Source organism: Salvelinus namaycush, chromosome 2 (genome assembly GCF_016432855.1).
Source record: "Salvelinus namaycush isolate Seneca chromosome 2, SaNama_1.0, whole genome shotgun sequence".
Taxonomy (NCBI): domain Eukaryota; kingdom Metazoa; phylum Chordata; class Actinopteri; order Salmoniformes; family Salmonidae; genus Salvelinus; species Salvelinus namaycush.
Window position 1 is genome coordinate 39731439 of NC_052308.1, and position 27774 is coordinate 39759212.

The window sequence follows — 27774 nt, forward strand, 5'->3', positions numbered from 1 at the left end:
TGGTCAGCTCACTGTGTGTCTTTACAGGAGGTAGTTTGCGTGCGTGTGTACTTTTCCCCCTGTAATAGCAGGGTGTTGTTGTGTCTGGTGGTTGTCATCTACTGAGTCATAACTGTGTGACATCAGCAGGGTTGTAAATAGGGCTGGTTCTAACCACTCTGGGGCTTTCAGGTGTAGTTTAACTGCCAGCTCTGTCTTTGTAATTATATTCAGGGCAGTTCCATGAGAACAGAGTAACGCTGAGACTCCGATTTTTCATGTCAAGCAAAAACGAATGATTGAAAAGTTAAACACACCAAGGACTACTTTTTAACAATTTCCATGGACAATTTAAGAAAAACAGATTTTCTCGAAGAACAGTGCAGATGCAAAGTTTGGTAACAGACTGATGGCACAAACAGCACAAACCGTCATTCTGTTACCAAACTTTGCATCTTCTTCAAGTAAATGTGTTTCTGTAAAATGTTAAGTGGAAATTGTTAAGTGGTCACTGTCCATAGTTTGATTAACTTTGTATGGTTTGATTTAACTTTGCAATGATTGGTTTTTGTTTGACAACCGAAGTCTGCTTGCAAGCGCCCAGCCCACCACAAGGAGTCGCTAGAGCACGATGGGACAAGGAAATCCCGGCCAGGCCAAACCCTCTCCTAACCCGGACGGCGCTGGGCCAATTGTGTGCCGCCTCATGGGTCTCCCGGTCACATCTGGCTGTTACACAGCCTGGGATCGAACCCGGGGCTGTAGTGATGCCTCAAGCACTGCAATGCAGTGCCTTAGACCGCTGCGCCACTCGGGAGCAGAATGAAGATGTTTTAACCTGTCATTGATGGAGTGTTAACTCTCTCTGTGCTGTTTTGTGTTAGCTATCTCACAATGGTAAAAATGGGTTATAATTATGTAATTACAATGAGAACTGTGTAAGGGACGGACCAAGCAGTCAACGAGAGACATCTGAGTAGGGTGCAATGCAATTATTAGGCGGTTTATTTTCCTAAACTTGATGTGGTTTACAAAGTAAGAGAAATCTAAAACCATATTGCACAAAAAGAGAACTATACGGTCTGTAAATAGATAAAAAGAAAACTTGAATGTAAAAACAGATCTACAAAGCAGAACAGAGTAAGCAACTCAAATAAAGGTTTAACTGAAGCCATAAAGGTATGCTACGTTCATAACCAAGTGGGAAGATGGTAATTACCAGTTGTGAAGTCGTAAATAGCAGCATTCACATGCTTTGAACTTGCTGAGAAACATAGATTGGCTAATGGCCAACAAGCTGGGTCAACCATAAACAAAGAAAAATACAGCTATTATGTTTGTAAACAAACTATAATGTTCAAAAACCATATTAATGGGGCCGGGCCGGGCACATGCACGCTGACACGGTCGCCAGGTGTGCGGCTGGCTTCTGGGTTAAACAGGCATTGTGTCAAGAAGAATTGCGGCTTGGCTGGGTCATGTTTCGGAGGATGCACGGCGCTCAACCTTCGCCTCTCCCGAGTCCGTACTGGAGTTGCAGCGATGGGACAAGACTGTAACTGACAAGACTCGAGAGATGCGAAGGTCGAGAGCAATGCGTCCTCCAAAACACAACCCTGCCAAGCCGCACTGCTTCTTGGCACACTGTTTGCTTAACCCGTAAGCCAGCCTCACCAATCTGTCAGAGGAAACACCGTCCAGCTGGCAACCAAAGTCAGCTTGCAGGCACCTGGCCCGCTACAAGGAGTCGCTAGAGCGGAAATGAACAAGGAAATCCCGGCCGGCCAAAAACTCCCCTAACCCGGACGACGCTGGGCCAATTGTGCGCCGCCGCAGTCACGGTCGGCTGTGACAAGCTTGGGATCAAACCCGGGTCTGTAGTAACGGCTCAAGCACTGCGATGCAGTACCTTAGTCCGCTGTGCCACTCGGGACGCCCACAATGATTGGTTTTTGTTTAACATTTTAAAGTAAAAAAATATAAGTCAGTGTCACTCTGTTACCATGGAATTGCACTTCACCACTCTGCTGTTTTAACCTGTCACGGATGGGGTGTCAACTCTCTCGATGCTTTTTTGTGTTAGCTAGTTCACAGTGGTCAAAACGGGTTACAACGATCCATTTCCCCTCTGCTGGACAGAGGTGGTATCACCCAACCCCCCTGCCCCATTTAAAGATAATAGGACATGGCATTTAGCGGCACACCCTCTAACAAATACACCTGGCCACCATGCTGCAGACAAGGCACCAAAAAGAGTGCTGCAATTACTATTAGTATATGCAACAATTTAATAAAGTTATGTTTGTGAAGTTGGAAATCAAAATCACGTAGTCATTTTTTGTTTGGACACGAACTGTTTGGTGAAAATGAATGTTAAAGTGCGAAGGATGGGGATATTTAGCTGTGCTGATACATGTGGCCTCTTTCGTTGTGGTACTGATGGTACTCTGCATCATGTTCCTCTCTTCTGTGGTGTACTTTATGTTGGTTTAACTATTTCCTCTCCTCTGTGTCTGTCTACAGGAGGTTTTTCCAGACAGCTCACTTCTATGTGGAGGACAGTAGTTCTCCCAGGGTGGTGGCCAATGAGAACATCCCCGTCATCCCCATCCCAGGTGAGACATAACACAACCTAACACACCCTCAACTGGAATACACCCTGGGGTGAGTTTAGTTCGCGTCAACGTTTGCTACGTTTGCTACATTTTGTACTAAACAACACGTTTCCCCAAAACAGTGCCCACCGTTTTTTCAATAGCCTTTGAGGTATGTTTGCTCCATTTTGGTGGGTTTGGCAAGGTGTGGCCTGATCAATATGGGTGTGACCATTTGAAATACCACACCATACGATATTCGCCCTTGGGGCCACCATAGTCACAACATTTTTCAATTGGCCGTTCAGTAAATTACAGTTTCTGTTTCATTTAACGTAGCACACAGTTCTGAACATGCTCTCCCTTTCTGAACACACCCTCTAGCCTGAGGGCCAAATTCAATCAAACCTTTATGCAGTGTTGTTGTTTACAAACTATTGCCCACCCACTCCACACACACCTTATTCTAGAAGTGTCTACCTGGTAGAAAATGTAAGGTTTTTGTAGAACCTACAACCATTTGGTGATTTTATTTGTAGAACCTACAACCATTTGGTGACTATACTGAACAAAAATATAAACGCAACATGCAACAATTTCAAAGATTTTACTGAGTTGCAGTTCATATGAGGAAATCAGTCAATTGAAATCAATTCTTTAAGCCCTAATCTCTGGATTTCACATGACGGAGAATACAGATTATGCATCTGTTGGTCACAGATACCTTAAAAAAAAATGGGCCTTAGGATCTCGTCATGGTATTTCTGTGCATTCAATTTGGCATCGATAAAATTCTATTGTGTATTCGTTGTCCGTAGCGTATGCCTGCCCATACCGTAACCCCACCGCCACCATGGGGCACTCTGTTCACAACACTGACATCAGCAAACTGGTCGCCCACACGACACCATACACATGGTCTGCAGTTGTGAGGCCGGTTGGACGTACTGTCAAATTCCCTAAAACAATGTTGGAGGCAGCTTATGGTAGAGAAATTAACATTACATTCTCTGGTAACAGCTCTGGTGGACATTCCTGCAGTCAGCATGCCAATTGAACACTCCCTCAAAACTTGAGACATCTGTGGCGTTGTGTGACAAAACTGCACATTTTAGAGTGGCCTTTTATTGTCCCCAGCACAATGGGCACCTGTGTAATGATCATGCTGTTGAATCAGCTTCTTCATATGCCATACCTGTCAGATGGATGGATTATCTTGGCGAAAGAGAAATGCTCACTAACAGGGATGTAAACACATTTGTGCACAACATTTGAGAGAAATAAACTTTTTGTGAGTATGGAAAATTTCTGGGATTTTTTATTTCAGGTCATGAAACATTGGACCAACACTTTAAATGTAGCGTTTATATTTTTGTTCAGTGTAGATTGTACATGAAGTACAATTGGTAGGACTTGCTTTAACTCTTTAAAAGTATTTTTGTGGTAGAAGTTTTAAAAAGTTTTACTTTACTATTTAAAGCAAAGCAGTTACATATAGTCAAAATGAAATGTAGTAAAATAATTGGTCTGATTTACTTTGATAGACTACTATATCAATCTTATTAGTTTGGATTGTGGGGCAGTTGGATCAGAAAAATGTCTAAACTACAATTATTGCGTGTAAAAACTAAAAGAAGAAACACATAGGACAAACTTCAGTATAAATGAAGTTTGATTTTAGTTGAATGAACGTTTTATGCGTGTATTTGGGGAGAGAAATATGATTATGCATCTAGTAAGGACAGATCTTGAAACATTTTTTTGTGGTAGTTGAAGAACTATGTAGAATAGGTTTGCATGTAGACCTATTGATAGCTAGCTGTAGTTCTATCTAATAAATCAACTCTTTAGGGATAACAGTGGTCACTGAAAAGTACATTGGTCTGTTTGCTAGCTTGTTTTAAAGAATGTATCATTTTGAAATACCTTATAGTAGCATTAGTAATGGTGGTGTCTGGTTATAGTTGAAAAACTAGGTAGATGAAACGTTAGGATAGCCTGGTTGTGGTCAGTAGGTGTGGTCGGTAGTTTTAGTAAGTAGTTCTGTGGTTCAGTATTTGTGGTCAATAGTTGTGGTCAGTAGTTGTGTTCTGTTGTGGTCAGTAGTTTTGTGGTTGTGTTTACTAGTTGTGTGGTTGTGGTCAGTATTTGTAGTCAATAGTTGTGGTCAGTTGTTGTGTTCTGTTGTGGAAGTTAGTATAGCCTGGTTGTGGTGAGTAGGTGTGGTCAGTAGTTTTGGTTCAGTAGTTGTGTGGTTCAATAGTTGTGGTCAATAGTTGTAGTCAGTAGTTGTGTTCTGTTGTGGTCAGTAGTTCTGTGGTTGTGGTCATTAGCTGTGGTCAGTAGTTTTGTGGTTCTGGTCAGTAATTGCGTGGTTCAGTAGTTGTGGTCTGTAGTTAAGGTCTGTAGTTGTGTTGTGGTCAGGAGTTGTGAGGTCAGTAGTTGTGTAGTTGTGGTAAGTAGTTGTGTGGTTGTGGCCAATAGTTGGGTGGTTCAGTAGTTGTGTGGTCAATAGTTATGTGGTTGTGGTCAGAGTCTAAACTACAGTTGTTGCGTGTGAAAACTGAACGAAATGCGATGAGAAGTTATCGAGCAAAATATGAAGCAAGTGAGCGGAGACCGCTTCGCTCTATCCAATCAGGGCAGCAGGATCAATGTACAGTCCGCCCTTTTATTAGCAGACATTCAAACTAGCCAGTTGAGTTATTTAGAGCACGGGTCATGATCTTGAGGAGGAGGATGAAGCTAGTGAGCATTAGAAATCTTCTGGGAATTTGTTGCGCTATGAAGAGTTCTCTTCCTTCGAGGCACGTGTTGCTAGGTGAAACTTGCCTTGGCAGGCCTGCTCCCGCCGTGGCTAAAGCCAGTGTGAGAAACATGCTAACAAATGTTTATGCTATGAAACTAAATAAATACTCCACTCTGACCCCCACCACGTATTTGCTAGATTCATTATAGTGTTGATGGACAAAGCAAGGAAAGTGAACTTCAAAATGTGATGTAGTTGTATTTGAATTTGCAGCTGTTGTTGGTAAGAAATGAATTTGCTAGCTTCTGACATGACTTAATGATTCAATAATGAAAACAGTCGATGGGTTACTAACACATCTCTATCTATTGATTGGTTGAAGCTATTCCTACTGTGTTTTCAGATTTGAAAAATAGAGAAGTAGAGATTTCATACACTCTTAAGTTTTTGTCTGACTTGTTGGGGGAGTGGTCAAAACAGCAGTTATTTGATAAAAGTTGGGAAAAAATGCAGATTTTAATAGCAGAGAAGGAGACGAAGATGTCATACCATAGAACGTTTTGTCTAACTTGTTGGGAAAGTGCTAATTTTGGGGGGAGAAAGGCAAAGTGGTCAAAGTAGCTGGTTTGTGTCAGAAGTTGCATGGTTGCATTTACAGGGAATGGAAAGTTGGAAGTGATGATGTCACAATGGGACCTTTAGAATGTTGAGGAAATCCCATGAAAGTGGATGGAGGACAAAAGTACACAAAAATGTATAACTTAAAAAGTATTAAACATATCAGAACGTTGTATGTTAGCACACTGGTCCTGACCAGTCTACACGTTTTAAAGTTTGAAAGGCATTTATTTTGCTTCGCAAGTCCCACCTAACTATTTAGTCTAAATGCTGTATGTTCATCCTGGTTCTCCATCCCTCTCTATATTATTCCTGAAAATGATTCACTGTTCTCTCTAGCTATCGCGTGTACAATGTTGTATCTTTGAAGCTGAGCCGTTCCATGTGGTTAAGTCTTGTTGAGACAAGTTTTTCAATATCTGTTCTCTGCTCAGATTTAACATCTCTGGACAAGTGTAGACTAGACTGAGCATTTCATCTGAATGATCAATAACCATATGTAAGGAAGTCAACGGAGAGGAAGAACAAAGTCATCTGACTGGAAAACTAGCTCTGATACGCTCCCATGTGGTCTCATCATGGTGGATTTGATCATTTAGACTCACTAATTCAGTGAAAACTAGTGGCAATGTTTTTTTAAACATTTTTTATTTAACCTTTATTTTGACAGGGAGTCATTCTGAGACCAAAGACTATTTTTCAGATGAGCCCTGTAATTGCAAAAATATACACATATTACAAAAGCAAAACAGATATACAAAACACAATCAAAGAAAACAAACTTCAGTAAAAATGTCATCAGTCAGTCTGAATATCCCTAGAGGCACCAAAACATCCACTTTTAGAGAGTTTTGAAGATTATTCCACAAGTAAGGTGCAAAACAACTCAAATCTTGATCTTTGTCAGTCAGTATCTGCTCATGTTCTTGAAGATAGGATACATAGTGTTAGTCCAATACTTTTGATTGGGCCAATCTACCTCTGTTTTAGCTTGATTAAGTCTTCACTCAGCCACTCAACTACTCAGTGCATGTACAGGCGCTTGTGACTGCTCTATTAGGGGTGATATGAGAGGGTTCTTCCCTGGGAGACTTCAGAGCCCAGTGTACTGGCAGCTAGTCAATAAGATGGTAAGAAGGCTGTGGCGTGCGTAGTGCATACCGTTCCTTTAAGAGAGCAGAGAGACTCTTCGAGACTAAGGCACGACAGCCCATTTCCAAGCTCTGATGGTTCACTTAAAGAATACAGCTGATGTCTGTATTGACTCCATCCATTCTGCTTTTATTGTCTCTCCTCTCTCTCTCTCTCTCTCTCTCTCTCTTTCTCTCTCTCTCGCTCTCTCTTTCTCTCTCACATGTGCTCTCTCTGGAGACGAATTGCTTCTTTCTGTACCGTCAAGTCTGTATACCAGCTCAGAGAACAGTGTTAAGTGGGTGTTGAGGTTTACGAGTGGGCTTTATAGAACAGTGATTGTTTTACAGCTTCTGAAATGCTAAATCCATCCCCCCACTGGAAGGTTATGTGACAGCGGTTTAATTAGGAAGAGAACAGGCAGAAGGAGAGCGGGCTGCTGATCTGGTGTGTTTGTGTGCATGCACGTGCATACATCTTCATTCCCCCTTTCATCATATCCCTTCTTGTTAGATTCTCTCCTGAATAAAGAGATGCAAAATGTGTGCACATCTGCAGAGGTTTAGTAAATCCAAATTGGCCCATAGTATTTTAATCAACTCCATTGATTAGTTTACAAATGTAAGACAGTTGACAAATGAAGTGAGTCAGGGAATGCCTGCCTGCCAGTGGTCCCATCTGTGTATTGGCTGTAATATGGATGTAACAACACACACACGCAGCAGCAGACAAACCCAGCAGCTGGTTGCTCTTTCCTGAACACACACACACACACACTTTGTCCTGATGGCTCTTTCTGTGTGACAGTGGCCACCTCATCCCCATCATATCCCCTCACTAATGGGTAATTTGGGACTGATGTGGCTCATCTGACACAGATGCCACCACCTCTAAACACCCACATTAGACAATTATGGCTTTGTCCGCTTGTCTCGCTATGGTGTCATTCACACCGCTCTGTGTGACATGGCTAATATGTGTTCTTCTCAACATAAACTACAACAAAACTAGCTGCGTCCACAGAATTATTATTTTTTTTTATCTGTGAGGATGTCAGTGGGGTCTGATGTGTGACGCGCGTGCTAATCAATTCATTACTACTGGGGTTGTTACTAGTCTCAGTGGGACGCTGTGTGGAATTTTCTGATTTAAGACCAGTTTCATGGACAGGGATGACCTGATCCTAGATCAGCACTCCTACTTTGTCCCCATATACAGTATGTTGTTCCCTGAAAGTGTCTGTGGGAGAGGCAGTGAACACAGATCGCTGGTTAATTTATCACGCGGTGCCACACTAGTGGAGAGCAGTGACACGTTGTAATGTACCTCTGAGAGATAGATACAGGCTGAGGGGACATCAATATACTTGGCCTTTCATTAGTCAGTCTGAAATATGGAAGATGTTGTAAACATAATGTTATTTACAGTGCATTCAGAAAGTATTCAGACCCTTTGACTTTTTCCGAATTTTGTTACGTTACAGCCTTATTCTAAAATGGATTGAATTTGAAAAAATCCACAGCAATCTACATACAATACCCCATAATGACAAAGCAAAACAGGTTTTTAGAAATTTTTGCAAATGTAATATATATAACAAACAGATACCTTATTTACATAAGTATTCAGACCTTTTGCTATGAGACATGAATTTGAACTCAGGTGCATCCTTTTTCCATTGATCATCTTTGAGATGTTCCTACAACTTAATTGGAGTCCACCTGTGGTAAATTCAATTGATTGGATATGATCTGGAAAGGCACACAACTGTCTATTAAAGGTTCCACAGTTGGCAGTGCATGTCAGAGATAAACAAGCCATGAGGTTGAAGGAATTGTCCGTAGAGCTCCAAGACAGGATTGTGTCGAGGTACAGATCTGGGGAAGGGTACCAAAACATTTCTGCAGCATTGAAGGTCCCCAAGAATACAGTCCCCTCCATCATTCTTAAATGGAAGAAGTTTGGAACCACCAAGACTCTCTTAGAGCTGGCCGCCCGTCCAAACTGAGCTTATCGGGGAGAAGGGCCTTGGTCAGAGGGGTGACCAAGACCTGATGGTCACTCTGACAGAGCTGTAGAGTTCCTCTGTGGAGATGTGAGAACCTTCCAGAAGGACAACCATCTCTGCAGCACTCCACAAATCAGGCCTTTATGGTAGAGTGGCCAGACGGAAGCCACTCCTCAGTAAAAGGCACATGAAGAGAAGAATTGGAGAAACTCCCCAAATACAGGTGTGCCAAGCTTGTAGCTTCATACCCAAGAAGACTTGAGGCTGTAGTCGCTTCCAAAGGTGCATCAACAAAGTAATTACTAAGTAATTAGCAAACATTTATAAAAAAATTGATTTTGCTTTGGCATTATGGGATATTGTGTGTAGATTGATTAGGGGGGGAAACGATTTAATCAATTATAGAATTTAATCAATTATAGAATTGACAAAATGTGGAAAAAGTCACCGGGGTCTGAATACTTTTCCGAAGGCACTGTATATTCTGAAAACTCATCACACAGTCATGCTAAAACACACATTCACTCTCTCTTTTCTCTCTCTCCTCTCTCCTCTCTTTCTCTATCTTTCTCTCTTTTCTCTCTCTGCTCTCTCTTCTCTCTCTCTCTGCACTCTCCTCTCTCTATTCTCTCTCTGCTCTCTCTCTTCTCTCTTTCTTTCTCTTCTCCCAATCACACACACATACAGGCACACACAGGCACACCGTCACCCACATACGTCACCCACATACATCTCTCTAAGTGTGATATGTCTTCCCTACAGATGACATGGACGCCATCCCCGTCAGGCAGTTAATCAAACACATCATGGAGCTCTACTCCAACAACCTGCACGGCTTCTCTGAGGAGTTTGAGGTAGGAAACACAAGACTTTCTCTCTCCGCCTTTCTAATATTGTTGAGGCGTGATAAGTAGGCTGCCTCTCGGATGAAGAGGAGTGTGTGTGTCTAGATGTGTGTCTGATTATTCTCATATGTCTGGTGTATGTTGTCTGTAAGGGTGTACATTACTGTCTACGTCTGTGTGAACATTACGAAGTGTGTACAGGACATGTGCAGAATGTATTCATGCAGAAAGGTGTGTGTGTGTGTGTGTGTGTGTGTGTGTGTGTGTGTGTGTGTGTGTGTGTGTGTGTGTGTGTGTGTGTGTGTGTGTGTGTGTGTGTGTGTGTGTGTGTGTGTGTGTGTGTGTGTGTGTGTGTGTGTGTGTGTGTGTTGTGGAGCAGATGGCTGAGTGTGAGGAAGGTTAATTAACAAAGGGTCTAGTTGCTGGTTGACTGGACAGGAACACACTGTCTCTGTGACCGGGTTGAGACACAAGGCTAACACACTTCCCCCAAGAGGCCCTTGTCAAATTGGGGTTATCCAGTGGGGTGAAGGTGAACATACATTATTCATACTAGGTCATTCAAACGGAGATCACACATGCAGCCACATGGTGCTGGACTAGCTGTGACAGATATGTGTAGAAATCCCACCTCTAATAAAAACCCAGTACTTATCATGCACAGTACCAGTCAAAAGTTTGGACACACCTACTCATTCCAGGGTTTTTCTTTATTTTACTATTTTCTACATTGTATAATAATAATAGTGAAGACATAAACACTATGAAGTAACACATATGGAGTCATGTAGTAACCAACAAAGTGTTAAACAAATCAAAATATATTTGAGATTCTTCAAAGTAGCCACGCTTTGCCTTGATGACAGCTTTGCACACTCTTAGCATTATCTCAACTAGCTTCATGAAGTAGTCACCTGGAATGCATTTCAATTAACAGGTGTGCCTTCTTAGAAGTTAATTTGTGGAATTTCTTTCGATCTTAATGCGTTTGAGCCAATCAGTTGTGTTGTGACAAGGTAGGGGTGGTATACAGAAGATAGCCCTATTTGGTAAAAGACCAAGTCCATATTATGGCAATAACAGCTCAAATAAGCAAAGAGAAATGGCAGTCCTCAATACTTTAAGACATAAAAGTCAGTCAATGTGGAACATTTCAAGCACTTTGAAAGTTTCTTCAAGTGCAGTCACAAAAACCATCAAGCACTATGATGAAACTGGCTAACATGAGGACCGCCACATGAAAGGAAGACCCATAGTTACCTCTGCTGCAGAGGATAAGTTCATTAGAGTTACCAGCCTCAGATTGCAGCCCAAATAAATGCTTCACAGAGTTCAAGTAACAGACACATCTCAACAACAACTGTTCAGAGGAGACTGCGTGAATCAGGCCTTCATGGTAAAATTGCTGTAAAGAAACCACTACTGAACGACACCAATAATAAGAAGAGACTTACTTGGGCCAATGGACATTAGACCGGTGGAATTCTGTCCTTTGGTCTGATGAGTTCAAATTGGAGATTTTTGGTTCCAACCGCCGTGACGCAGAGTAGGTGAATGGATGATCTCCGCATGTGTGGTTCCCACCATGAAGCATGGAAGAGGAGGTGGGATGATTTGGGGGTGCTTTGCTGGTGACACTGTCAGCAATTTATTTTGAATTCAAGACAGTCTTAACCAGCATTGCTACCACAGCATTCTGCAGCGATACGCCATCCCATCTGGTTTGCGCTTAGTGGGACTATCATTTGTTTTTCAACAGAACAATGACCCAAAACACACCTCCAGGCTGTGTAAGGGCTATTTGACCAAGAAGGAGAGTGATGGAGTGCTGCATCAGATGACCTGGCCTCCACAATCACCCGACCTCCACCCAATTGAGATGGTTTAGGATGAGTTGGACCGCAGAGTGCAGGAAAAGCAGCCAACAAGTGCTCAGCATATGTAGGAACTCCTTCAAGACTGTTGGAAAAGTATTCCTCATGAAGCTGGTTAAGAGAACGCCAAGAGTGTGCAAAGCTGTCATAAAGGCAAAGGGTGGCTACTTTGAAGATTCTCAAAATAAAATGTATATTGATTTGTTTAACACTTTTTTGGTTACTACATAATTCCATATGTGTTATTTCATCGTTTTGATGTCTTAACTATTATTCGACAATGTAGAAAAGAGTAAAAATAAAGAAAAACCATTGGATGAGTAGGTGTGTTCAACTTTTGACTGGTATTGTATGTATTGCAATTCAAGCAAATCATTGAACTGAAAAATATTGTTTAGAAACTGTTGGATTCGAAATGTTGAACATTGAGATATTAAAGACATGATGGATCAGACACATAGTATATTAAGGAGTGAGATCTGTAGAAAGACAGAGTTGCTGTGGAATGTGCTAGGTGGACAGGAGGAGATCAAAGGATTGCTATAGGGGAGACAGATGGACATCTGTGGACTAGGCGAAGGAGGGGTTGAGGTCAGATCCCCTGAAGGGAGTAATAAAGGTTTACTACCCTTTTCCTGTGGAACCATAAGATGTAAGGATTGGAGAGAAGGAGGAGTGTCTTAAGGGGAATACATATACCTGTGATGGGAGAAGTGTTGGGTGGTTTGTATTACAGCTGTACAGAACCATTGGGAAGAATTCAACTTGGTTAAAGCTTCTCTAGTGTCCGTGAGTTACTTACTCCGATGAATAAGAACCTAACAAAACAAATCATTTTAGATAGAGGGTTTATTTATATATAGTAGTTGTTTAATCTCTTCACATAACTGACCCCACTATAACTATAACCCCTCACCCCCCTCTCTCCCCCAACTCCCTCCCACTTTGCTCTCTCTCTCTTTCTCTAGGAGGTCCAACGCTGTACGGTGGACCTGAAGATCACAGCAGAACATTCCAATCACCCTGACAACAAGCACAAAAACAGATACATCAACATCGTGGCCTGTAAGTCCACTATGTTGTACACTCAAAACAACACTGACAGCCTGTTAGTTTCAAGATGTATTAGTTGTATGTACGGGATACACATGGTATAGATCATCCAATGGAATGCTTACTTGCAGGTTCCTTCTCGACAATGCAACAACAACAATAAAAGATAACAATAGGAACATGAAGTAAATGACACAGTAGAATAGAATAAACATAATTAGTGTATCAGGTTTGAAGGTAAGACCCAGATGCAGACTGTGTCGGAGTAACAATGTTTATTACGGCAACAGGGCAGGCAAACGACAGGTCAAGGCAGGCAGGGGTCGATAACCAGAGTAGTGGTTGGTAATCCAGAGGTGGGGCAAAGGTACAGGACTGCAGGCAGGCCCAGGGTCAAGAGCAGGCAGAGTGGTCAGGCGGGCGGGCTCAGAGACGGGACAGGCAAGGGTCAAAACCAGGAGGGCGAGAAAAAGAGAGACTGGGGAGAAGCATGAGCTGAGACGAAAAACGCTGGTTGATTTGACAAACAAGACAAACTGGCAACAGACAAACAGAGAACACAGGTATAAATACACAGGGGATAATGGAGAAGATGGGCGACACCTGCAGGGGGGTGGAAACAATCACAACAACAGGTGAAACAGATCAGGGTGTGACATAGAGTGAGTATAATACAGGAAGGCACAATTTGTGTCTTCTTTTTTTTTGGGGGGGGGGTTGGGGTGCAATTGTTTAAATGGTGCTGTATTTAGCAATCATAATAGGAGTTTGGTATCAGCAGTTGTGATGTGTGTGTCTGTGCGTGCTAAGGTGCTGAGAATCTGAGGAGGTCAGTCCAGATTAAGTGTTCAACAGTCTGATTGCTTGTAGAAATTATCCCTGAGCCTGTTGATATCAAACCTCATGCTCATATTAACATGTGACCTTAACAAGGCAATGCAGAATGAGGCTAACATTCCTTTTCTATGTTGACAGATGATCACAGTAGGGTGAAGTTACGACCCTTGACTGGAAAAGATGCCAAACACAGTGACTTCATCAACGCTAACTATGTAGATGTAAGTCAACAAATTGATTTATTGAGTACCTTTTACATTTTATCATCTTTATGTATGCTCAATGTTCTCTCTGTCATTATACAGTTGAAATTGGAAGTTTACATATACTTAGGTTGGAGTCATTAAAACTTGTTTTTCAACCAACTATAGTTTTGGCAAGTCGGTAATGATATCAACTTGTGCATGACACAAGTAATTTTTTCAACAATTTTTTACACACAGATTATTTAACTTATACTTCACTGTATCACAATTCCAGTGGGTCAGAAGTTTACATACACTAAGTTGACTGTGCCTTTAAACAGCTTGGGAAATTCCAGAAAATTATGTCATGATTTAGAAGCTTCTGATAGGCTAATTGACATAATTTGAGTCAATTGGAGGTGTAACTTTGGATGTATTTCAAGGCCTACCTTGAACTCAGTGCCTCTTTGCTTGACATCAGGGGAAAATCAAAAGAAATCAGCCAGAAATTGTAGTCCTCCACAACTCTGGTTCATCCTTGGGAGCAATTTCCAAACTCCTGAAGGTACCACGTTCATCTGTACAAACTATAGTGCGCAAGTATAAACACCATGGGACCACACAGCCGTCATACCGCTCAGGAAGGAGACGCGTTCTGTCTCCTAGAGATGAACATACTTTGGTGCAAAAAGTGCAAATCAATCCCAGAACAACAGCAAAGGACCTTGTGAAGATACTGGAGGAAACAGGTACAAAAGTATCTATATCCACAGTAAAACGAGTCCAATATCGACATAGCCTGAAAGGCCGCTCAGCAAGGAAGAAGCCACTGCTCCAAAACTGCCATAAAAAAGCCAGACTACGGTTTGCATCTGCACATGGGGACAAAGATCATACTTTTTGGAGAAATGTCCTCTGGTCTGATGAAACAAAAATAGAACTGTTTAGCCATAACGACCATCATTATTTTTGGAGGAAAAAGGGGGAGGCTTGCAAGCCGAAGAACACCATCCCAACCGTGAAGCACAGAGGTGGCAGCATCATTTTGTGGGGGTGCTTTGCTGCAGGAGGGACTGGTGCACTTCACAAAATAGATGGCATCATGAGGCAGGAAAATTATGTGGATATATTGAAGCAAAATCTCAAGACATCAGTCAGGAAGTTGAAGCTTGGTTGCAAATGGGTCTTCCAACTGGACAATGACCCTAAGCATACTTCCAAAGTTGTGGCAAAATGGCTTAAGGACAACAAAGTCAAGGTATTGGAGTGGCCATCAGAAAGCCCTGACCTCAATCCTATAGAAAATATGTGGGCAGAACTGAAAAAATGTGTGTGAGCAAGGAGGCCTACAAACCTGACTCAGTTACACCAACTCTGTCAGGAGGAATGGGCCAAAATTCACCCAACTTATTGTGGGAAGCTTGTGGAAGGCTACCCGACACGTTTGACCCAAGTTAAACAATTTAAAGGAAATGCTACCAAATCCAAATTGAGTGTATGTAAACTTCTGATCCACTGGGAATGTGATGAAAGAAATAAAAGCTGAAATAAATCATTCTCTACTATTATTCTGACATTTCACATTCTTAAAGTAAAGTGGTGATCCTAACTGACCGAAAACAGGGAATTTTTACTAGGATTAAATGTCAGGAATTGTGAACAACTGAGTTTGAATGCATTTGGCCAAGGTGTATGTAAACTTCCGACTTCAATTGTTTATTGTCTAGTACTCACCCTATGTGTACTTGCACTCTGTGTGAGTGTACCACTGTTACTGACCCCCCCACATTACCTCTCAACAGGGTTACAACAGTCCCAAGGCCTACATCGCGGCCCAGGGCCCTCTCAAGTCCACTTTCGAGGACTTCTGGAGGATGGTGTGGGAACAGAACACTGGTATCATCGTCATGATCACTAACCTGGTAGAGAAAGGAAGGGTAGGTGGCCTCCCTCTGGTATTCACAGTATTTTGACTGTAGGTGTTACTGTTGTCTTTTCACAGTAGAAACCTTGAGCAGACTAGGTGAAAAAATGTTGGTGTGCCCTTGAGCAAGGCACTTAACCCTAATTGCTCCTGTAAGTCGCTCTAGATAAAAATGTGAAAATGAATACTGTTGCCTTTCACAGATGGAATTAGATGACTGCTGTTCTTTTTCACAGAGGAAATGTGACCAGTACTGGCCCACAGAGAGCACTGAGGAGTATGGCAACATTGTGGTCACTCTGAAGAGTACTAACGTTCATGCCTGCTACACACTGAGACGATTCCTTATACGGAACACCAAAGTCAAAAAGGGTCAGAAGGGCAACCCAAAGGGGCGTCAGAACGAGCGGATGGTGATCCAGTATCACTACACCCAGTGGCCTGACATGGGCGTGCCGGAGTACACCCTACCTGTCCTCACTTTCATAGGGCGCTCCTCTGCAGCACGTACACCGGACATGGGCCCCGTCCTAGTCCACTGCAGGTACAATAGCTCTCAAAACAAATAAAAAATGAAGTGTTCTTATAGTTCTCTAAACATGAGCTGTGTTCGAATACCCATACTAGCATACTGTATACTACATACTTAATGAGTATATACTATATACTATTAGTTCATTTTAGCATACTGTATACAAACAGTATCCTTTCAGTTAAGTGTACTAGCGCTTCACCTGTCTACCGGAGGTTGATGCTGTTGCTATGCAACCTCTTGCTAGCTTCTTAGCATAACAAATTACTAGCTAGACATCTTATCTCATTAACAATGTCCATTGAGACCGCACAATGACTATTCCACTTAGCTAAGGTAAAAATTAAGTGAATAATCAAGTGAATAAACGTGGGTAGTTAATTAGATAGCATATAGTTAATATACTGGCAAGTTCAATGTATTAGTAGCCAACTAACGTTAGGTAGCTAGCTAACATACCGGTACATACAAGCAACTTCTGTAATGATATGCTATGCGGTTCGTAAGGCAAGTGTAGCTAACAAATTGTCAGCCAACATAGCGTGTAACATAACTTATTTGAAAAGTCATAACTTTTTTATTACATTGCTCAACATTTTCTTAATATTTGTCATAATTAGTTAATGCAATTAATATTTACTTTTTGTACTTACATTTGTTTTCCGCTCTCGTCGGACTTCGGCTGCATATTTTCCGCCATTTTCTTCAAATCTGAAAATGTTGTGAAGCCACGGCCAATTTCTAAAGAATTGCATTATGGGCCCTAAAAGCACTGAAATAGTGTTCACTGCTTGTATACCTCGATTTTTGGCAAATGTAGTACAACATCCGGGAACTTTTGGCATACTAACTAAATACATACAATGACCAATAAGCATACTACATACTCAATTTACGTCACAAAATAGTATGGTTAGTGTGGTTAGTATGAGTATTCGAGCACAGCTATCGATTCCGACCAAGCTTACTGCAGAAAACCACTATCCTCGTGCACAAAATCATCTTCCTCATAAGAAATTATAAGAAACACAATGAGTACTAGTTTGCTCATTGAAGTCATGGCTTTGGGTTAGAACAGTAATACAACTCCCTCTTTGGGTCTCCTGTGGTAGTTAGTAGGTAACATACTATGTTTTGGTTGTGTAGTGCTGGAGTCGGGCGGACAGGGACATACATCGTCATCGACAGCATGCTGCAGCAGATCAAAGACAAGAGCATAGTCAACGTCTGGGGCTTTCTCAAACACATCCGCACGCAACGCAACTACCTGGTTCAGACAGAGGTAACGTGTGTGTGTGTGTGTGTGTGTGTGTGTGTGTGTGTGTGTGTGTGTGTGTGTGTGTGTGTGTGTGTGTGTGTGTGTGTGTGTGTGTGTGTGTGTGTGTGTGTGTGTGTGTGTGTGTGTGTGTGAGAGACAAATGACACCTCACATACACCTACAGTGTGCATACAGCTACAGTAACTGTCAAAGAGATTCACCTCTTTTAGGTATAATGTTATGCAAGCAAGAGATTACTATATATACATAAGTATGTGGACATCCCTTCAAATGAGTGGATTTGGCTATTTCAGTCACACACATTGATGACAGAAGCACACAGCCATGCAACCTCCATAGACAAACATTGGCAGTAGAATGGTCTTACTGAAGAGCTCAGTGACTTTCAACGTGGCACTGTCAAATTTCTGTCCTGCCAGAGCTGCCCTGGTCAACTGTAAATGCTGTTATTGTGAAATGGAAATGTCTAGGAGCAACAACGGCTCAGCTGCAAAGTGGTAGGCCACACAAGCTCACAGAACCGGACCGCCAAGTGCTGAAGTGCCTAGCGTGTTAATATCGTCTGTCCTCGGTTGCAACACTCACTACCGAGTTCCAAACTGCCTCTGGAAGCAACGCCAGCACAAGATCTGTTCTTCGGGAGCTTCATGAAATGGGTTTCTATGGCCGAGCTGCCGCACACAGGCTACCTGCCCCAATGCCTAGAACCAACTGTAAAGTTCGGTGGAGGAGGAATAATGGTCTGGGGCTGTGTTTCATGGTTCGGGCTAGGCCCCTTAGTTCCAGTGATGAGAAATCTTAATTCTACAGCATACAATGACATTCTGACGATTCTGTTCTTCCAACTTTGTGGCAACAGTTTGGGGAAGGCCCTTTCCTGTTTCAGCATGACATGCCCCGTGCACAAAGCAAAGTCCAATCAGAAATGGTTTGTCGAGATCGGTGTGGAAGTACTTGACTAGCCTGCACAGAGCCCTGACCTCAACCCCATCGAACACCTTAGGGATGAAATGGAACGCCAACTGTGAGCCAGGCCTAATCGCCAAACATCAGTGCCCAACCTCACTAATGCTCTTGTGGCAGAATGGAAGCAAGTCCCTGCAGCAATGTTCCAACATTTAGTGGAAAGTCTTCCCAGAAGACTGGATGCTGTTACAGCAGCAAAGGGGGGGACCAACCCAATATTAATGTCCATGATTTTGGAATGAGATGTTCAACAAGCAGGTGTCCACATACTTTTGGTCATGTAGTGTATCTTCCTCCTCCCTCTGCCCTTCCCCCTGGATCATAGGAGCAGTACGTGTTCATCCATGATGCCCTGATGGAGGCCATCCTGGGCAGTGAGACAGAGGTACCCGCTTGTCAGCTCCATGGTTACGTCAACAGCATCCTCACCCCTGGCCTGGGGGGCCGCACGCGCCTCGACAAGCAGTTCAGAGTGAGCCTATATATCAGCATAGTCATTTACATACTACTTATGTAATGAATAGCATCCTTAGAGAGTTGAAGGGCTGTACTAAAGATTGTAGGTAGACATTGTCACCCAGCCATTATAATACCACCAAGTATACATTGATGCCCATTCATATCCATTCACTAGATGTTGTTCTAGTGATCTGATCCAACTCTTCTTCCCCCGCTGTCTCTCCAGCTGCTGACCCAGTGTAACACCCACTTCATAGAGTGCTTCAGCGCCCAGAAAGAATGCAACAAGGAGAAGAACCGCAACTCCTCAGTGGTTCCATGTGAGTACAGTATTTCTAGATAGTAGTCTAGGCTATATTATCCATTTCTCTAGTCAATGAACCACCAACTACTGAAGCATATGCAGTGAGTGAGAAGATGTTTCATGCTTTGCCAGTTCGCCTGAGACATTAGGCTATAGAAATAGAGTGTATGAGATGTTTCAACCCACCATGTGACAACGCCATAGGGTAGATTCAGCCGCGGGCTGATTTTTTCTTGAGCAGATGGTCGGGGGCCCGGAACATGAGTACAAATAATTCGTTGACTGCAAATTGCCCGTATGAATTAAAAAAATGAATATATTTGACTAAAACATAATCATTTCAAACCTTGCTTACGTTTGTATACAGTTGAAGCCGGAAGTTTACATAAACTTAGGTTGGAGTCTTTGAAACTCGTTTTTCAACCACTCCACAAATTTCTTGTTAGGGATAGGGGGCAGTATTTGGAATTTTGGATGACTGAGGTGTCCAAAGTAAACTGCCTGTTACTCAGGCCCAGAAGCTAGGATATGCATATACATGGTAGTATTGGATAGAAAACACTCTAAAGTTTCTAAAACCATTAAAAGTATGTCTGGGAGTATAACAGAACTGATTTGGCAGGTGAAAACCCGAGGACCAATTTTTTTTCTGTTGGCCTGCCAGCCAATTCCAAGCTTAAGCTATTGAAACCAAAGACTCCCGCCTCCCAAATTGCAGTTCCTATGGCTTCCACTAGATGTCAACAGTCTTTATACATGGTTTCAGGCTTGTATTCTGAAAACCCAACAAGGAATAGTTGTTTATCCTCAGGAAGTCCCATGGCAAAACTAGTCTCATTGCGCGCATGACCGAGGGAGCGTGCTGCGTTATTTTCCTTTCCTATTGAAAATAGTTTGCTCCGTATGAAATATTATTGTTAATTTAGATATTAGAGTACCTAATAATGATTTAGAAATGTCGTTTGATTTGTTTGGATGAACTTTTGGAACTCCTATGTCTGCATTCTGAACGGGTGTATTACTGAATTCAATGACGCCTACTAAACGGACTATTTGGGATATAAAGAAGGAATTTATCGATTAAAAACGACCATTCATTGTGTTCCTGGGACTCTGAAGATCTTCCTCTGATCGCAATCACAAAAGGTAAGTCACTTATTTTATTGCTATTTGGGATTTTGTGATGCCTGTGCTTGTTTGGATAATATGCTGTTGTGGGGCACTGACCTCAGATAATCGAATGCTGTGTTTTTGCCGTAAAGCCTTCTTGAAATCCGACGATGCTATTAGATTGCCAAGATTCTAAGCTAAAGAATCATGTATGACACTTGTATTATCATGAAGGTTTAATATTACGTTTTCTGTATTTTGAATTTGGCGCTCTGCAATTTCACCGGATGTTGTCGAGGTGGGTCGTTAGCAGGACCCCTGCACCAAAAAGGTTAACAAACTGTAGTTTTGGCAAGTCTGTTAGGATATCTACTTTGTGCATGACACAAGTAATTTTTCCAACAATTGTTTACAGACAGATTATTTCACTTACAGTCACAGAATTGTGATACAGTGAATTATATCACAAGACTGTGCCTTTAAGCAGCTTGGAAAACTCCAGAAAATTATGTCATGGCTTTAGAAGCTTCTGATAGGCTAATTGACATCATTTGAGTCAATTGGAGGTGAACCTGTGGATGTATTTCAAGGCCTACCTTCAAACTCAGTGCCTCTTTGCTTGACATCATGGGAAAATCAAAAGAAATCAGCCAAGACCTCGGAAAAACAATTGTAGACCTCCACAAGTCTGGTTCATCCTTGGGAGCAATTTCCAGACACCCGAAGGTACCACATTCATCTGTACACCAATAGTACGCAAGTATAAACACCATGGGACCACACAGCCGTCATACTGCTCAGGAAGGAGACTCATTCTGGTGGTGCGAATTCTTTGGTGCTAAAAGTGCAAATCAATCCCAGAACAACAGCAAAGGACCTTGTGAAGATACTGGAGGAAACAGGTACAAAATTATGTATATCCACAGTAAAACGACTCCTATACCGACATAACCTGAAAGGCCGCTCAGCAAGGAAGAAGCCACTGCTCCAAAACCGCCATAATAAAGCCCGACTATGCTTTGCAACTGCACATGGGGACAAAGATTGTACTTTTTGGAGAAATGTCCTCTGGTCTGATGAAACAAAAATAGAAGTGTTTGGCCATAACGACCATCGTTATGTTTGGAGGAAAAAGGGGGAGGCTTGCAAGTCGAAGAACACCATCCCAACCATGAAGCACGGGGGTGGCAGCATGATGTTGTGGGGGTGCTTTGCTGCATGAGGGACTGATGCACTTCACAAAATAGATGGCAACATGAGGCAGGAAAATTATCTGGATATATTGAAGCAACATCTCAAGACATCAGTCAGGAAGTTGAAGCTTGGTCGCAAATGGGTCTTCCAAATGGACAATGACCCCAAGTATACTTCCAAAGTTGTGGCAAAATGGCTTAAGGACAACAAAGTAAAGGTATTGGAGTGGCCATCAGAAAGCCATGACCTCAATCATATAGAAAATGTGTGGGCAGAACTGAAAAAGCGTGTGCGAGCAAGGAGGCCTACAAACCTGACTGATTTACACCAGCTCTGTCAGGAGGAATGGGCCAAAATTCACCCAACTTATTGTGGGAAGCTTGTGGAAGGCTACCTGAAATGTTTGACCCTAGTTAAACAATTTAAAGGCAATGCTACCAAATACTAATCTGACCTACTGGGAATGTGATGAAAGAATTAAAAGCTGAAATAAATCATTCTCTCTACTATTATTCTGACATTTCACATTCTTAAAATAAAGTGGTGATCCTAACTGACCTAAAACAGGGAATTTTTACTAGGATTAAATGTCAGGAATTGTGAAACACTGAGTTTAAATGTATTTGGCTAAGGTTTATGTAAACTTCCGACCTCAACTGTATAATCACGTTTCTCTCTCTTATCAGTGGGAATACTTAGAACAGATTTCCAACTGCTTTCCTGGTGTTTTTACAGTCTTTTATGTCCAACCATTTTTTTGCTCAGAAATCTTGGGGGGACAAATAAAACTACCCTTGGGCCAGGCCATGATTTGGGGAATCCTGCCATAGCAAAAGCACAGTAGTTGAAACAGTGTGTAGCTTATAGTTGATATTGACATTTTAATCATTTATCCAGAGCGACTTAGTTAGTGCACTCCTCTTAAGATAGCTAGGTGGGACAACCACATATCACAGTCGTAGTATGTACATTTTCCCTCAATAAAGTGGCTATCAGCAAGGTCAGTGCTAGATGGAAAATACATGTTATGTTTTATTATAATTTTTTTTTGTAAGGGGGAGGGGTAATGGGATTAATTTAAGATACTCTATGAAGAGGTACGGGTAGAACGACCAAGAGACCAGTGGTACAAGAACTGTGGGCTTGAGATGGCTGTGTAGGTTTTGATCATAGCCTGGCGGTAGGTAGGGACAGTTCCTCTGTAGGCAAGCACTGTGCTCTTGTAGTGGATGCAAGCTTCGACTGGCAGCCAGTGGAGGGGGCAGAGGAGCGGGGTGACATGGGAGGACTTGGGAAGGTTGAACACCAGGCGCGCTGTGGCATTCTAGATAAGTTGCGGGGGTTTGATGGCACAAGCAGGGAGTCCAACCAACAGAGAGTTGCAGTAGTCCAGACATGTGATATGTGCATTATTAGTTAGTACTGTACAGTACAATGGCGCCACAAGGCTAGTTGTGTGATTGAATGCATGTGTTTTGTCTCCCTCTCTAGCGGAACGAGCTCGAGTAGGACTGGCCCCTCTCCTTGGAATGAAAGGCACAGACTACATCAATGCCTCCTACATAATGGTATGATACTGCTATACCACACACACACATCTCCTGTCCACCCTGTCTGTCTGATAGTTGTGTCTGAACATAATGACATGTTCTGTTCCCTTGATGATTATAATTACCCTGCATGTTTTACTGTTATTGTGTGACGCCACTTAATGAATAACAGTCCACCATTTATCATAAAGAATAATTCATACTGAGAAACTGAGGCAAGGGCCTGTACACAGTACATCACGATCAAGACAGTAACCTTTAAAACTCATTGATATGAAATGTAAGTCCTAACAGACACAATACCGTACATTCCTTCTGGTGTTCAGACACTGTGAATGTAATTGGTTAATAATGTTATAGAAGATTTTGTGAGAGCTGTTGACTATGTATGACTGCTAACATGTTGACCTTCAACCTTTGGCCATGCAGGGTTACTACAGGAGTAATGAGTTCATCATTACCCAGCATCCTTTGCCCCACACCACCACAGACTTCTGGAGAATGATCTGGGACCACAACGCCCAGATCATCGTCATGCTTGCTGACAACCACGGTTTGGTGAGTAGAGTAGCTGGCCAGCAGGTTATAACATAAGTCTCTTATGCTTTTCACCCTACTTAGTCAAGTAAAACTGTACTGTCCTTGCCTGGTTATGCATCAGTGCTGAAAAGGAATATATGAAAATAAAATATCCAAGCCAGCACAGTACAGTATGGACCTGCTTACACACATATATATATATATATATATATATATATATATATATATATACACTCATCTAACCTGTGTGCCTGTGTTGTCGTATGTGTATCTAGGCTGAGGATGAGTTTGTGTACTGGCCAAGCAGAGAGGAGGCGATGAACTGCCTAGCCTTCACCGTCACCCTGATCAGCAAGGACAGATTGTGTCTCTCCAACGAAGAACAGATCATCATCCACGATTTTATACTGGAGGCCACGCAGGTACAGTAACCCTTCATCGTTGACCTTTCACCCCTCACAGGTAACCTCTCAGTGTATAAAAACCTCTTAGACCGTTATGCCGGTACGCAGATAGAAGGTCCATGGTTGTCTCGGGGTGGTCCTTAGAGGTAGGACCAGTGGGACTGGGCCTTGGTTGAGCCCATACGTTTTCAGATAGGCTCTAGCTAAACTAGGGTACTGTAATTGAAGACATTTAGGGGAAGGTTGTTATTCCAAATTTGTTTGTATTAAGTGTAATCACATTGGGCTTAAGTTAAACTAGAGTACTGGCCTGCAGTAGTGGTACTGTATTGTCATTGTCCTAGTTGTGTCTGACTGTAATATGTCTCCCTCTCTCTAACAGGATGACTATGTCCTGGAGGTAAGACATTTCCAGTGCCCTAAATGGCCGAACCCAGATGCTCCTCTCAGCAGCACCTTCGAGCTCATCAACGTCATCAAAGAGGAGGCAATGACACGAGACGGACCCACCATCATACACGATGAGTAAGTGGGCCTGGTGTGTGTGCGCTTGAGTGCGTGCGTAGGTACTGTGCATTCAGTGTCCAGTTTATTAGGTACACCCATCTAGAACCGGGTCGACCCCCCCCCCCCTTGCCTCCAGAATAGCCTGAATTCTTCGGGGCATGGACACATTGCTCAATTGGTATCAAGATGTCCCTCTCTGTCCCTGGTAGGTTTGGGGCAGTGTCTGCGGGGACTCTGTGTGCCCTCACCACCCTGTCTCAGCAGCTGGAGAGTGAAGGGGCTGTGGATGTCTATCAGGTGGCTAAGATGATCAACCTCATGAGGCCAGGAGTCTTCACAGACGTTGTGAGTTCAACCGTGACCCCGCCAGGAGGATTGGTGCTGTTAATAATCAGCAATTGTCAATAACTAACTTCTTGCAACATCTCCATTCAGTCATAGGAACAAAAATCACTTCCAGTCTGTGTAACATGGTGATTGTCATTGCTCGTTCTGACATGACTTCTCAACATGTCACCAATCTTAGACCTAGAAGTAACATTTGAAGTTGCAACATTTGTCAATATTAACTGTTGTGTTAACCTGTCTCTCTGTCCTCCCCTCTCGTTGTGTCTCTCTGTCTCTCCAGGAGCACTATCAGTACCTGTACAAGGCCATGCTGAGCCTGGTGAGCAGCAGAGATAGTGGGATGTGCCCCCTCTACATGGACACTAATGGAGTGGTTGTCATAATGGACGAATCAGACCCTGCAGAGAGCATGGAGTCGCTGGTCTGACTGACTGGTTACTGGTTTGACTGGTTACTGGTTTGACTGGTTACTGGTTTGACTGGTTACTGGTTTGACTGGTTACTGGTCTGACTGGTTACTGGTATGACTGGTTACTGGTATGACTGGTTACTGGTATGACTGGTTGTACTGGTCTGACTGGTTGTACTGGTCTGACTGGTTACTGGTCTGACTGGTTGTACTGGTATGACTGGTTACTGGTTGTACTGGTCTGACTGGTTACTGGTCTGACCGGTTGTACTGGTTACTGGTCTGACTGGTTGTACTGGTCTGACTGGTTACTGGTTGTACTGGTCTGACTGGTTACTGGTTGTACTGGTCTGACTGGTTACTGGTCTGACTGGTTACTGGTCTGACTGGTTACTGGTTGTACTGGTCTGACTGGTTACTGGTCTGACTGGTTACTGGTTGTACTGGTCTGACTGGTTACTGGTCTGACCGGTTGTACTGGTTACTGGTCTGACTGGTTACTGGTCTGACTGGTTACTGGTCTGACTGGAGTCATTAGTCTGAATGACCACACCGTAGCTCACACCACCACCCGAAGGCACTTAATTTGTACAACTCTGAGAAACGGAGATAACTTTGGCGGACTTTCCCGAGGCCTTTTTTTGCCAGAACTATTGGTTAAATGAATACCGGTAACCTGATTACCTTTTTTTACACTGATGATATAATGTTTTTTGATATTTATTTGTTTCTTCATTATTTTTGTCTTAATTGTTATCCTGCTGAGGGTTTCGACCTGTTTAAGTTGTTTCACGTGTGGGAAAGGAAAGAAGCTCTGTCCAGTTTGCACTATACTTTCAGTGTTACTGCCTGAAACCCTGTTAGATAATACAGTACAGTTAGCTAGACCCTGGCTCCACGCTCCACTACCTGCATTGGAACCCTTTTTGGATTGTGGCAAAGAAAAAAACTTTTACCCCAATGAATGAATGAACAGTGAAGACCAAGGACGACCCTACAGGTCAACATGATCTTCCAGGCCAATAGATTTCTTAATACAGACCATCCCAGTTCAGTACATTTTATTACAGTACAGCTCACCCAACATGCATTGCATCACTATCATCTGGCCAACACTTATTTTGGAAACCCCACCTTATCCAAGGAAAAAGTTCATCTGTAGAGATGCTATGTTACTTATACATATTATAACTATATTACCCAAATATCCCCATTCCTATTTGTTAATTTTACCCATTACTTAGATTTTTTTTAAAGTAGTATTACAACTACTGTGAACATTTATTGCTTTATATTAAGATTTATATTGTTTTGTAATATATATGACTGTATCCTTGATCAAAGTAAGCAGCTGGTTTTGTGTACTGTATATCATTCCCCCTCTCGCCTTGTGTGGATCAAGACCCATAGTGCCCATTTTGTCCAACCCAGCTAGCTCTACATGTGGCTTATCTTGCATCAACTGTTTTACTTAATATAAAGTTTACTTCATAAAATACAGCTTTCATCTTACCAAATGAATGGAGTTCTCGTAGTCTTAACATCATCTCGAGGGGGGAGTGTTTTTCTTTCGTTATAACCAAAGACGTGGTTGAAAATTGCAACAAGAAAGTTGTTGGACCATTGTTGGACTAAAACATTGTATTGTTACATGGTTGTTGCAATGTTACCACAAAGTTCTCAGAATGTGTCTCGGACAACGATCAGTCACATGAAGCGTTCATCCTAATGAAAGTCCATGGTGTAAGTCCATACTTCACCATGTGAAATTATGTTTGAACTGGATTTTAACTAACCCCTACACCAAACAACAATAGTATCTATTTTACTCATTCATACTGTACCCTGTAGCTATACCCTGTACTTATACATAGATGCTGTAGTTTACTTTTTTTTTTCTCTCTTCTCTCTCGACGAGAAGCTTCTTAAATGAGGTCACAACTCTCCGACATTTGGAGAAAAGTCCTGACTTATTACATGCTTATTTGTCACAATGGGAAACCGTTATTGGCAGCAAACAACCATTTGTTTTGCATGTGTAACTTTTAAATGTATCTCAATCATTATTATTAACGTTACTCTTTATACATTTCATTTATAACATGAGTGTAATTTCCTATTTCGAAGGTATGTACATATTTTACTTCAAGGATCAGTCTTCTTGGACGTTATAATCTTTGCTGTGTGATCATTATAGACCTTTATTTTCATATGAAGCCTTTTTCTTCGTAACATTATCCTCCTCTCACTCATTGTATTCGTGGTGAGTATGTAGGAATCATGTCTCCATGGATACAAGTAGACTGCCATCACCTTCCAACTCAAGTCCATGACTGCTTCTAAAATGGCATCCTATTATCTATATAGTGCCCTAC

General features: G+C 42.3%; 1 protein-coding gene across 1 annotated transcript in view; it reads left to right on the plus strand.

Moving 5' to 3' along the window:
* LOC120021657 (receptor-type tyrosine-protein phosphatase gamma-like) overlaps window positions 1-25417 on the plus strand; it is a 276262-nt gene extending 250845 nt beyond the window's left edge. Inside the window, exons 14-28 of the mRNA XM_038965478.1 lie at window positions 2503-2594; window positions 9842-9933; window positions 12767-12863; window positions 13827-13909; window positions 15676-15810; window positions 16034-16341; window positions 17476-17611; window positions 18900-19046; window positions 19260-19353; window positions 23133-23209; window positions 23621-23749; window positions 24007-24153; window positions 24518-24660; window positions 24852-24987; window positions 25271-25417. Coding sequence (XP_038821406.1) covers window positions 2503-2594; window positions 9842-9933; window positions 12767-12863; window positions 13827-13909; window positions 15676-15810; window positions 16034-16341; window positions 17476-17611; window positions 18900-19046; window positions 19260-19353; window positions 23133-23209; window positions 23621-23749; window positions 24007-24153; window positions 24518-24660; window positions 24852-24987; window positions 25271-25417 — 1963 coding nt within the window. The remainder of the gene's footprint in view (window positions 1-2502; window positions 2595-9841; window positions 9934-12766; window positions 12864-13826; window positions 13910-15675; window positions 15811-16033; window positions 16342-17475; window positions 17612-18899; window positions 19047-19259; window positions 19354-23132; window positions 23210-23620; window positions 23750-24006; window positions 24154-24517; window positions 24661-24851; window positions 24988-25270) is intronic.
* Window positions 25418-27774: the final 2357 nt, after the last annotated feature.